Source organism: Hyaena hyaena, unplaced genomic scaffold (assembly GCF_003009895.1).
Source record: "Hyaena hyaena isolate Hyena2069 unplaced genomic scaffold, ASM300989v1 scaffold_34, whole genome shotgun sequence".
In the NCBI taxonomy this organism is placed as follows: domain Eukaryota; kingdom Metazoa; phylum Chordata; class Mammalia; order Carnivora; family Hyaenidae; genus Hyaena; species Hyaena hyaena.
In genome coordinates this window covers 2954271-2967247 of record NW_024080665.1, presented here as the reverse complement: position 1 = coordinate 2967247, position 12977 = coordinate 2954271, and the positions used below count along the sequence as shown (strand labels likewise).

At 56.5% G+C, this 12977-nt stretch overlaps 1 protein-coding gene across 1 annotated transcript in view; it reads left to right on the top strand.

Moving 5' to 3' along the window:
* The first annotated feature begins 319 nt into the window (after positions 1 to 319).
* Positions 320 to 12977, top strand: part of LOC120229599 (guanylate cyclase D-like) — a 36660-nt gene continuing 24002 nt past the window's right edge. The window contains exons 1-7 of the mRNA XM_039228707.1: positions 320 to 1040; positions 3649 to 3944; positions 5775 to 6129; positions 9549 to 9633; positions 10275 to 10371; positions 10452 to 10580; positions 11884 to 11964. Of these exons, the coding sequence (XP_039084638.1) occupies positions 320 to 1040; positions 3649 to 3944; positions 5775 to 6129; positions 9549 to 9633; positions 10275 to 10371; positions 10452 to 10580; positions 11884 to 11964 (1764 nt within the window). The remainder of the gene's footprint in view (positions 1041 to 3648; positions 3945 to 5774; positions 6130 to 9548; positions 9634 to 10274; positions 10372 to 10451; positions 10581 to 11883; positions 11965 to 12977) is intronic.

The window sequence follows — 12977 nt, the reverse complement described above, 5'->3', positions numbered from 1 at the left end:
AAGTGGGTAGCTGGGTCTGGCCGGCTCTGACCCCGGAGCCCACGCTGAGGGACTGGGCTTCGGCCCAGGACCATGCGTGGGCATCACCAGGCTGTGGATCAGTCTCAGGGAGGATGTGAGCCCCAAAAACTGGGGGGCTTTGGACATGATGGGTCCAAGTCCCTCATTTTATCAGTGAGGAGGCAAGGTTCTGGGGAAGGTGCTGTGTGCCTCAAAATCATGCAGGAAGCAGTGGCAGAAAATGCTAGAAAGCAAACTGTATTCTTGTCCCCTTTTCCCAGGACTACAGGGAGGATTGTCCTCTGAAGGTTGGCACCAGATGCTGCCACGCGGGAAGACATGCCTGTCCTGCCAGGGCTCATGGGGGCCCACTCTCAGTCACCCAAGGACAGCCCTTGTCCCGTCTCTTCTGTCCATGGTGCTTTGGGGTGCCCTCCTATGTGCCGGCTCCCTCCCCGATCTGGCCCTGGGGGCAGGGACCTTCACCCTGGGGGTGCTGGGTCCCTGGGACTGTGACCCCATCTATGCCAGCGCCCTCCCCAGTGTGGCGGCCCAGCTGGCTGTAGACCGAGCCAACCAGGACTCCTCACTGGTGCTGGGCTCGAGGCTGGCTTCCGTGGTCCTTGCCACGGGCTGTGACACCCCTCATGCTCTGGCCACGTTCCTGGCCCACAAGAATACCGTGGCCGCTTTTGTGGGCCCCGTCAATCCTGGTTACTGCCAGGCGGCAGCCCTGCTGGCCCAAGGCTGGGGCAAGACCCTCTTCTCCTGGGCTTGTGGAGCTCCAGAAGGAGGAGGTGAGCTGGTGCCCACCCTGCCTTCAGCTGCCCACGTGCTACTGTCCATCATGAGACACTTTGGCTGGGCTCGCGTGGCCATCGTGTCCTCCCACCAGGACATCTGGGTGGCCACAGCCCGGCAGGTGGCCACGACTCTGAGGACGCATGGGCTGCCTGTGGGGCTGGTGACCTCTCTAGGACCTGGGGAGCAGGGGGCCACGGAGGTCCTGGAGCAGCTGTGCAGCATGGACGGTCTGAAAAGTAAGTGTGCATGGGTGCCTTCCTCGTGTGGGCAGCATGGACTTCAGATGGCTGCTGGCAGGGAGTTTCCTGAGCATCAGGCAGTGGGCTGAGCTCTGGACCACTGCCCTGCGTGTAATCTCACAGCGGGCCCCTGAGCTAGTGCTGTTGAGGTCTGAACTTTGTAGCTCAGAGAAGGTATGGAACTTGCCCAAGTCACACAGCTGGCTAGCAGTGCAGCCAAGATTTTGAGCTCTGATTTAAGCATTGGTTGTGGAGTGGGAGCCAAAGGACTTTCTCTTCATGCCTGGTATATTCAGGGAAATGAGAGTGTAGCAATCCTTGAGTCCAGGAAGGCAATTATAGTCAGAATCACTTTTCTTCCCTATTAATCACTTCTTGCATTTATCAAGCCCTGCTGTGCTGAGTGCTGGGACACAGGTGAACAGGACAGATCAGGTGGTGGGTCTCTAGGGGCTGACTATGTAATGGAGAGACAGGTATATAAGTAATAAGAGACAGGTGGTTATGACAGAGAGCTCAAGGCCATGTGAGGGAACAGAAGCCTGAGAAATCAGAGGAAGTATAGGGCTGGGCCCTGGGGATCAGAGGAAACTTCTTGGAGGAGGTGACACTTGTTCATCTTTAAGGAAGCATGTAGTTAAGGTGAGGCATGGTGGGTAGACTGTAGAGGAGAGTTGGTGCCTGGAAAACAGGAGGGATCTTTTTTTTTTCCCCAAGAGTGATAGAGAGCACAAGCTGGGGAGAAGGGCAGAGAGAGAGAGAGAGAGAGAGAATCTTAAGCAGGCTCCACACTCACTGTGAGCTCGATCCCACAACCCTGGAATCATGGCCTGAGCCTAAATCAAGAGTTGGACACTCAACGGACTGAGCCGCTCCGGTGCCCCAGAAGGGACCTTAAAGTTAACGTAGACTGGGATTGTTTCAAACTATGGGCTGTGACCCATTTGGGTCAACAAATCAGTTTAATGAATCAAGACTAATATTACAAAAAAAAAAAAAAAAAAGAAAAAAAAGAAGAGAACAGAAGAAAAAGAGAGAAGAATGAAACTGAGCAGAATAGATAAAATGGAATGGAATAAAAGTAGTAAATATGAGAATGCATTGCAGGTAACAGGGGAAAGTGTCGTTCTGTGAAACTTCCAACCTCTGTGTTCTGCATTGGAGGGGACCGAAGCCAGTGACCCCGAGGGGACGGTGGGGTGGGCAGCCCCTGAGCTGGTGCAGCTGCCGGTTAGTGAGTCAGCACCACGTGGAGAGTGAGACCTGGCCGAGGTTAGCCTGCTGCCCATTAGGACCAGTATCCCACTTCTCTGAGCCCCAGTTCTCCAGTAGGTGAAATGCGGATAGTCAAACCCACCTTACTGTGTCATGAGGAGCAGATATTTGAGGCTGAGTGCTTTGTAAACACTTTCTTTAACCAAGATCACCGGGGACTGCTCCATGTCTGACCCTGGCTGGGCTTTGGAAAGGTGATGGGGAGGAATCACCCAGGCCGCAGCAGTGAGGAGATCTAGACTAGTAGGAGCTGGGGCACGGAGGGCTTCATGGAGGAGGTGATATCAGGGCAGGACCTGAGCTTGAGAAGTTGGTTGCAGAGGAGGAAGGAGTTCCAGAGGAACCAGCTAGGGCAGAGGAATGGAGGTAACATGTTAAGGGGATTAGAAGGAACAGCTCAGCTCTGCGTGGCTGGAGCACAGTGACAGTGGGTGGGGGACACCTCATCAGACTCTTCTACCCTTTGGGCCGAGTATTGAGTTCCAACCACATTGCTGGCTTTCAGGAGCCAGGAGGCAGAGTGGTTCAGGGCATACTCTCTGGAGTCAGATTGCCAAACTCTCACTCCTGGCCCCACCTCCTGACAGCTATGTGACCTCAGGCAGCTCACTAAACCTCTCTGTGCTAGTTTCCTCATCAATGACAGAGGCTAATAACCCCCCTCCATCACAGGGTTGTGAGGATGAGAAGGACTACTGCAGACAAGAGGCTTAGGATAGTGCCCAGCACACAATGAGCACGGCTCGCCCTCGGTGTGGGCTCTTCCCAGTCGCCGGCTTCCTCCCAGGCTGTGGGGATCTGCTCTCCCTTGTGACCAAAGGCAGAATGGACCCCCACTTATAAAATAAATGGGATCTTTGGTTAGAATCCAGAATTAACGCCGGGTGGAAGAGACTAGATGAAGGAAGCTCTGGTCCTGCTCCGCCCCAGGGCTCCTCAGGCCCCAGCAAGGGGACTCTCGGCTTTCCCTGGTGGCTCTGTTTTCCTGGATTTCTTGGAGAAAAGGATTGCAGTAGGGAACCTAGACCACAGCCAGAGTAAGTGGCGGCCCTTCGTTGGCTGAGGGTGTAGCCCTGGTCAGGGCCCCAAGTGGAGAAGAGACGAAGGATACAGAGGACCCTTATCTTGGGCAGGGGCTCTCGTCTGTCCTGGGTGCCTGCGGATGCAACTGGCTGCCTTGTCACCAAGGGGCTACTTCTTTCTCGAAGGCAAAGAGGAATCTATTCGTGGCAGGGGAGTGGACCTGAGAGTTACGAGCGGCTCTCTGGGGCCACAGACTCTGGGCTTGAGGGGAGACCTGGGAAGGTGAGCATGCCTCTCTTGCCCCCAGTGGTGGTGCTGTGCATGCACTCGGCGCTCCTGGGCGGCTTGGAGCAGACGGCCCTGCTGCGCGGAGCACAGGCCCAGGGCCTGGCGGACGGGAGGCTGGTCTTCCTGCCCTACGATACCCTGCTCTTCGCCTTACCCTACCGCAACCGCTCCTACCTGGCCCTGGGCGACAGCGGGCCCCTGCGGGAGGTCTATGACGCGGTGCTCACCGTCAGCCTGGAGTCCGGCCCTGTGGACGAGGCCTTGGAAGCTGCCAGGGCCAGTGGCGAGGTGGCGGCCCATTTGGAACCAGAGCAGGTAGGTCGGTACCAGCCTCCGCAGGGCGCAGAGCCCCAGGCCCCGGCAGGTGTGGCGCGCTCCCCACCCCCTCCAGGCCTCCCCGGCCTGGGCCAGCCCCCCAGCCCCGCCTCCCTGTGGCCTGTGACCTGTCCCTTATTCGACAGGTCTCTGCCTAGTCCCTAGGTATGCTCTCTCCATCTCTCTNCCCCCCCCCCCCCGCCCCTGCTTTGGGCGGTCAGGCTTCAGTGCCGCAGGCTGTGGCTCCGCAGTGGTTGCCATAGTGACGGGCCGGTTTCCCCCGTCCCCCCCCCCCCCCCCCGTGTGTGTCATTCCTTCTTGACCTGCTTTATCAATCTGCCCTCTCTTGTGACTCTGCTTCTCTTGTTCTATCTCCGGCTTCAGTGACTCTCGTCTCTGGCCCCGCTGTTCTTCCTCTCGCCGACACTCTCCCTCCCCGTCTTCTGTGTCTGTCTCGCAAAGTGTGCAGATTGGTAGGAGAGATGCCAGGGTGTGGGGGGAATGGAAAGGTTTTCCGGAGTCACCGCGGTGAATCTGAGGAGGGTCAGCGGTGGGAGTGTGGCTCCCAGCTCAGTTTGGGTAGATAGGACCTGACTGCTTGGGTCCCCGTTGGGACATCTGTTTTCTTGGTGACAAGAAGGCAATAATGTCTGGATGAGGTGACCGGGATGCGGAAGCCGACGGAGGGCCTTGCAACAGGCCATTCATCTGACAAATGCAACTTGAGTCCCTCTCACGTGCCGTGGGGCCAGGCGTCAGCGACACGGTGATGGATAAGACAGACCTGGCCTTCAGGGAGCTTCCGTTGTGGTAGGGCGAGACGGGGAATACCCAAGCAGCCATATGACCAAATTCAAATTGTGGCAAAGTCGCCAAGAAAATGAAACAGGATAAAGTGACAGAGAGCGGCCGGGATGGAGTAGTGGGTGACAGGAGCTAGGACAGGCAGGCAAGCCCCCGTGGGGAGATGGCACATGAGCCGGGTCCTGAATGGGAAGGAGGAGCCAGGGTGCAGGTCTGGGTGAAGAGTGGCCAGGCAGGGGAAGTGTCAGGGGCAAAGGAAGGTGAGCTTCGGAGGCTAGAGGAACAGGCAGAGGGCGTGGAGAGGCTGGGCTGTCATGACAGGCGGGGGCGGGGGTCCGAGATGAGCTTGGGGCCAGACCAGGTGAGGCATTTTATGCCAGGGCAAAAGGAGTCTCAACTTATGATCATAGGTGAAATGGGGAACTATCAACAGGTTTTAAGTGAGAAATAATTTGATTTATATATATATATATTGTTAAAACATCGTTTTGGTTGCCTGAATGGCACCTGAAGAGACACAGGTGAAGCAAGGGGGCTCCCGTGGGGACGAGGTGAGCCGGGAGGGGCTCGGATCCAGACGGCAGGAGTAGAGGGGTGAGGGGTCAGTTGTGTTAGGAATATATTGTGAAATAAAACCAAAAAGATCCAACGACGAACTGGAAGAGAGAAAGAGAGGCATGGGGAACCCAACCTAGACTCGAGAAGCCGGCCAGGTGGTAGCTTGGTTTCCGAAAATGCCCGAAGGGTTTGTGTAGGAGAACCAGACGGAACCTGAAAGAACCAGGGGCTCTGACTTTAGACCTATCAGGCAGGGTCGACCTGTGCCTGTGAGATGTCGGAGATGGCGGTGGCCACAGACACTGTGATGCCACTGAGTGGGGACTGAGGTCACGGTGGGGCATAAGAGAGGGCTGTGTTGGGGGCGGGGAGGGGATATAATCCACACAACTGCTGCTGGCAGGGCTCAGAGATGTCTGGGAGCCTGTGCCCCGGGCTTATGGGGTTGAGGGACCTTCTCTTCCACAGGTGTCCCCGCTCTTTGGGACCATCTATGATGCTGTTGTCCTGCTGGCCCATGCCCTGAACCGCTCTGAGAGCCATGGGGCAGGGCTCTCGGGGGCCCACTTGGGGGACCACACAGGGGCTCTGAACGTGGCTGGCTTTAGCCAGAGGATCCGGACGGATGAGAAGGGCAGGAGGTTGGCTCAGTACGTCATTTTGGACACAGATGGTCGGGGAAGCCAGCTGGTCCCCACCCACATTCTGGACACAGGCACGTGGCAAGTGCAGCCCCTGGACAGGGCCATACATTTTCCAGGAGGGGCCCCTCCGGCACGTGACTCCAGCTGCTGGTTTGACCCCAATATGCTTTGCATGAGAGGTAATTCATCACCCATCCATCCATTCATCTATCCATCCATCCAACCATCCAATGCGTTTTCCTCTTCCTGGGGAGCTCCTCACCTTGCCTGGCTAAATCTTACCTGTCTTATCAGTCAGGGCTGCCCCCTCTCACTGTGCTCCTCACAGCCCCTGGGTGAATTGCTTCATGTTCATAGGGTGTGTGTCCCATGCATCTGTTCCCCAGACTAGAAGGTAGCTCATGAGAAGAAACCTTCACCCAATTGTTTCTCTGCCCCTTTTCTTCTGCAAATATTGCTGGAGGATCTCCCACGTGTCAGGCACTGTGTGCAGCCCCGGGGATATAGGAATGAATGAACTGGTGTCCCTGACCTTATTGAGCTGATGTACTTCCCCAGCCCCAGGACCTGCTTTCCAGGAGCTTCTGTCTGGTGGCAGAGACAGGGACAGCTGAAAACACTACAATACAGTGCGATCAGAGCCATGAAGAGGGCAGCCAAGGGCTGATGGAACTCAGAGTAGATCCTCCTCCGTCAGCCCTAGATCACAGATTTCACCATCTAACAGGTTTTGATTAATTCATTCAACAAATCAATCAGCAAACATTTATTGGGCACCCACTGTGTCCTACACTCAGTGCTGAGAACCGGGGATGCAATGGCAGATAAGACTCGTGGTCACTGCCAGCACTCAAGGATGGAGCTCACCGAGTAATGGGGGACAGGGTGAGGGCAGGTGCTCTGAGATGGGGCTCTGGGAGGGGACCCCAAGGGGTGGTGGGAGCCTGAGCAGCAGCCTCAGGATGTATCTCCTCTCAGGGATCTAAAAACGGCAACTCACACTCTGGCCTGTGTTGTCACAATTGTCACCAGTACAAATGATCACCACCGTGGACTGAGGGACCAGACAGCGGGGCTCTGGGGCAAATGTACTTAGGGCTGCCGCTGACTAGATGCGGGATCTTGGGCAAGCTGCATACCCTCTCCGGGTCTCCATTTCTCACGTAGAAATAGGAGCAAAGACCTGGCACCCTCAACCCCTTGCCCTTGCGTGAGGCGGGGGCGGGGCAGACCCCAGGAGCGGGCTTGTACTTCCAAGGAGATGGGAAGGGGCTACATGGTCACGTGCTCTCAGTGAGACCCACTCCCCCAAGTGGCACCTAGGAGCACAGGGACCGGCTGGACTTGTCCTGTTGAGGGCTGTCTTCTCTCTTTCATGTGTCTCAGGATCTTGTCGTCGCCAAGAGGACGTACTGCGTTCTTTGTTCCCCCATTGTTTCTGTCTGGGATGCTAACCTTAGAGATCTATTCACTCATGTCTCCTTCCAGCCTAAGCTTTATTCCTTGACTCCCTCTGGCAACAAGATCCGTTGGAATGCGTGGGTGGTGCTATCTGGATTAAATGTCCCTTCCCCCCTTCCCTGGAGCCCTCTGCGCTCTCTCCACTATTCTCTTAACACGAGCTTTCCTGCTCAGCTGGTGAGCTGGCCTCCCGTCCTCCCTGCTGCTCCGTCTCTCTCCAGGACCCCCTCACTCGTCACCTTCTCAGTCACCTTTTCTGTTCTACAGTCCTGACCTATTAACACCGACTCCTGCGGCTTGATGCTTTGAGCCTTCCTGTTTTCTCTGTGTGCCCCCTCCCGTTGTGTCTTACCCACTCTCGTGGCCCCCAGATGGACATCTCCAGCCTTGCTGTCTCTTAACTTCCACATCTGCCCAACCTCCTAGTTGACATGTCCAGCAAGATGCTACTGACACCTGGATGTCTGGTCGGCATCTCAAACTTGATGTTGTCTGAAGCTCAACTCCTGATCTGTCCCCCAGCCTGCCTCCCGGAGTCTTCCCCGCTGCAGGCAATGGCACCCCCAACCTCCCAGAGGTGCAAGAACCCTGTCTTTTCACACTCCACATCCAGTCGGTCAGCATACCCTGGGGGCGCCATTTTTAGAACTTGCCCAGAAGCAGAGCCGTTTACCAGTCACTGCCTCCACCCTGGGCCAGGCCCTCATCGTCCCTCACTGGGTCACTGCCCTGCCTCCCCCCATCCTTGTACAACCTGGCAGGTTGGAGGATCCTTTGGAAACATAATAGGATCTGACACTCCCCCACCAGGACCTGCAGAGGCTTGGCCTCACCCGGAGCCAAGCCAGAGTCCTGGCCTCTGACTTCACAACGCCCAGTCCCGCTCAGCGCCTGGGTCTGTCCTGCTCTGCTCTGCCCTCCCCTGGATCGCAGGCCGCTCCTGCTTCAGAACCTTGGCACTCGCTGCCCCCTAGGCCTGGGGCACACTGTGCTTTTCTACCATACACGGTGCGTTTGTTCCCTCATCCCTGCAGATCAAGGCTCAAAGCTTACCTTCTCCGAGCCTGGGCGAGAGGCACAATAATGCCTGTTAGGAGTTAGGAGCCCAGATGTCAGAGCAAAACTGCCGGGGTTTTAACCCGGGCTCTGCTGCTCACAGACAGTTACTTCTCTCTGTCTCCTCTTCTACAAAATTGTGATCAAGACCCTACCTACATCCAGGGGTCATTGTGCAGAGTAACTGATGAAATACGTAGCATCGTCAGAATAGCTGTTGAACGCAATACAATGCACAGTAGTATAATAGGGATTGCAAGGTGTCTGCTGCTATTATTATGAAGGACTTAACTCAGATCGGAGGCCCTCAGCAGGGGTGAGATAGCAGAGCTCATCCTCCTGGGAAAGGAAGAAGGGAGGAGGCAAGGAATCTGTGGTAGTGGAGGTCAACATCCTTTCTCCAGATTGGGGCTGGGCGTTTCGCATCCTTGTCAGCCTAAGCTGTGCTAGGGTTGCCCAAGCAGAGTAGGGTTGCCTTCCCAACCTTGCCCAGATCTTTAACAGCCCCGTTACATCTAACTCCTGACATGAGGGCCGGAGATTTGGATTCAGTGTCAGGAAGGCTCTCTTAAATGGTCAGAGTGACGGACAGTGAAACTGTCCGAACAGGTAGTGAACAGCCCATCACTGGGGGTATGCAAGAAGTAGGGCAAGAATTTGACAGGGATACAAAGTTTTATGCAGCACCTGCCCTGTCCAGGCTCTGTGTTAGGCACCAGGGACAGTGAGATGGCTTAAGACACAGGCCCTGCTACCCAGCTACTCTGTTGGGAAGAGACCTGATATTCCCGCAGACAAAAGACCATAGTGTGACCAGGACCCCTTACAGGGGATCCGAGCGGGGTCCATGGGCGTCCGGGAACAGGGAGCCCCCCAACCCAGACTGAAACACTGAGAATCAATACCTGTGTGTGATGACCACAGATAGGGCTTCCCACACGAGGGCCATTCTGAGCCTCATCCCTGAGGAGGGTCTGGGTTGGGGTTTGTGTCCCCATTTCCCAGAGGAAGGCCCAGGAGTAGGTGGAAGAGCTGGGTGAAGGGGGCTGCCCTACTCATGTCCACCCTGCGTCGCCCACAGATGCCCAGCTCCCAGGCAGCTTCCTCGCTTTTGCCCTGGCCTGTGTCCTGGTGCTGGCTGGTGGGACCCTCACTTGCCTCATCAGGTGAGACTCTGCTCCGGAGCCTCATTCCGCCCCCTGGTGTCGCCCACCCACAGGGCCTCTCCCCGCACTCTGCAGGCCTTCACACCCTCCATCTCAGGACCTCAGGACAGTCCCACCCGCCAGTTCACCCTGGAGCCTCAGCTGGGGGGCCCTGCCGAGGCTGGAGGGCCTCGTGAAAAGGTCCTTTGGGAAGTTGGGGAAGAAGCCTGGGACCTTACACAAGACTGCCCCTCCCTGAGCCTCAGGCTATGAACTCGCACAATGAGGGCTCGATCAGGACATTCCCAGGGCCCTTCGGTGTTGAAAACAGTTCTTCCCAGTCTGAAAGCCTCAGGGTCCCTGAGCCTCAGCTGCAGGCGGGAGGGACAGCGCTCCGCCCCCAGCCCTCACCCCAGGAGGCCTCCAGGCAGCTTGGGAACCCCCAGGCTAGGGGCCGGCGGGCTTATCAGGCCTGAGCCCCGCCAGGGGCCTGGGTGGGGGGCGGTGCTCAGGGGTGCCCTCTCGGCCCAGCTGGGACTGCTGGGGACACAGGGAGCGAAACAGAGAGAGGACTCCGGGTCAGCGCAGGGCCGAGGAGGGAGGATCAAGGTGGGAGTGAGGCGTACGCCCTCCCTCTGCCCTGCACCTTCTCTTGCCTCCAGATTGGGCATCCAACAGCTGCAGCTGGTGCGGGGCGCCCACCGGATCCTGCTAACGGCCCAGGAGCTCACCTTCATCCATCGGCCGCCCAGCAGACGGGTAGGGGGGCAGGCACTGGGCCGGGTGGGCAGGCCACTGACTGAGGCCTGATCCAGGCTCTTGACCACTGACCCCTCCAGAGGCTGCCTGTGGACAGCGTGAGCGAATCCAGGAGTGCGGCGGACGGCGGGAGCCTGAGGTCGGTGGCCCAGGGGTCAGCAAGGAGCCTACCAGCCCCGCAGGAGCCCACCAGTGTGGCCCTGTACCAGGTGAGGGGCTCTGCCGACCCACGTTTGGGCCCGAGGAACTACAGTCAGTTTGGGCGAAGCTGAGGCAACCCACAGCCTCTTGGGCTTCTGTATGCCCTGCTCCTGCTACAGAATGGGAGCCCGAGGCTTGAAGAGGGGCAGTGACTTTCCTGGGTCCCACAGCAAATCAGTGACCTGGTAGGAGTGGAGTCTGCTCTCACCTCCCAGCTCAGCATGGCTTGCCACCTGACCTTGGGAAACAACCAGTTCCTGGGCACTTGGGCCTGGGCTCTCCCAGCCTGGGTCCACCCAGGGCCCCTCTCAGCCCCAGACCAGACTGGGTCACTCTCCTGCCGGGGTTGGCAAGGGACAGTGAGATCCCAGCTCCCTGCGGCCCAGAGGTCAGGGAAGCACACAGCCCCAGACCACCAGCTGACTGGGAGGCCACAAAGTGAGCAATTCGAGCAGCAGGATTCTAAAGGGGTTGAGGACACTGGGGTTTCTTGGGTGCCGCGTTCTCCAACTTGACAATTGAGTGATACTCCGATGCTCAGATTCTGCGACTCAGGGCTAATCGTACGGGAAGCGACATGAGGCTTATGATCCTTCTTTCCCACTTTCTCCCCAGGGGAATCCCATCTTTTTTTTTTTTTCTTTCATGCTGAAAGGAGGCTTTAATAATGTGCAAAGTGTGTTCTGTCTGCTCCTCTGAGTTAGCTGACAGGCTGTGGGTGAGGCTGACGAGGCAGAAATCTATCCGTGACAGGGGAGAGAGGGCTGAGATTGCAGCTAGCTCTGGGCCAGGCCGGGGCGAAGACAGAGTCCCAGCCCGAGGCTTCCTTCTCTCCCACCCTCCCCTCTCCTACACTCTCTGGGTCACAGAGCCCCCAGCACTTCACGGGCTTTGGGGTGTCTTGGGTGCCTGAAGCCTGCCAAGTAAAGTTGATCTTGACACTGGGAGCTAACACCCCTGATATGCACCAAGTGTTAGCTCTTGCTCTGTGGATGTGGATGTCATCTTCGCTTTACAGAATTGGAACATGAGGGTCGGAGAACCAAAGTCACTTGCCCAAGGTCACAGACAGAGTTAAGATAGTGGTGGGGTGAGGACTGAACTCGGTCTTTCAGCCAACGCCCCTGGCTCTGCCCCACCAAAGTGAAGGTCTCACTTCGATTTCTTCTGACCCGGCCCTGCCTAACTTGGAGGACACAGAAAAGATATACTCATGGGGAAGGAGCCAAGGCTCAGAGACATGGAGGGATCTACCCAAGGTCACACAGCTGGAGACCAGCAGTGGTGAACTTTTTGTTTTTCCTTCAACAGGGGGAGTGGGTGTGGCTGAAGAGGTTTGAAGCAGGCACCACCCCTGAGCTGCGGCCCAGCTGCCTCAACCTCCTGAGAAAGGTAGGGCCATGGAGGCTGTGGAGGGTGGCTGCAGAGCGGGTGCTGTCAGGAGACCCCTACTGGTATGGAATGATCCCCACTCAAAGTGGAAGCTTCTAGCCTCAGAAAGGAGTCCTCTCCATCGTCACAATTGCTGCCCCATGGCCGACGCCTCAACCACAGTTACACATTCATCTTCACCCACGAGCATTCCCAAAGTCACATCACCACCTCAGCATGACCATCACCACGACCACCAGGGGCACAGCCCCTTCCTGCAGTATCACTAACACCCTCCTGTACCCTCCATCCCCCCAGCCATCCACCCATTTAGCCACTGTGTTTTGAGCACCACCTATGTGCCAGGTCATGTCTTAGGTTTGGGAGTACAGCCGTGGAGAAGACAGGGTTCCTTCCCTCGGGGAGCTTCCGATCACTTGGCATCACTAACCACATAAGCCCTTTCACCCCTGAGGTTGTCACTATCCTGAGAGGCACCGTGGGCTGGAGCACAGAGTGCAGGACTGGAATTGGGAAGGTCCCAGGTAGAATTCTGCCTCTATGAGACGCATAGCTGTCCTGCAAAGAGCTGATGAAATCCACCCTCTGGGGAATTAGGAAGATTGGAGAGAACATATGAAATAACCTAGAACTGTCTCTGGCCAGCAGTATGCCTTTGGCAAATGGTGAATTTTATTATTATGGTTGCCCATATGGCCACCATCTGAAATCAAGTTTGGAAAGATTAAGTGGCTGGAGGTTAGGTTAGGCATTTCCTAGTGGGCATCTGGCATCCAGAATGGATAGATCTTTCTTTCTTTCTTTCTTTCTTTCTTTCTTTCTTTCTTTCTTTCTTTCTTTCTTTCTTTCTTTCTTTCTTTCATGTTTATTTCTTTATCTTGAGAGGGCAAGAGAAAGCGGGGATGGGGGGGGGCAGAGAGAAAGGGAGAGGGAATCCCTAGCAGGCTCTGCACTGTGAGATCATGACCTGAGCTGGAAACAAGAGTCGGATGCTTAACCAACTGAGCCACCCA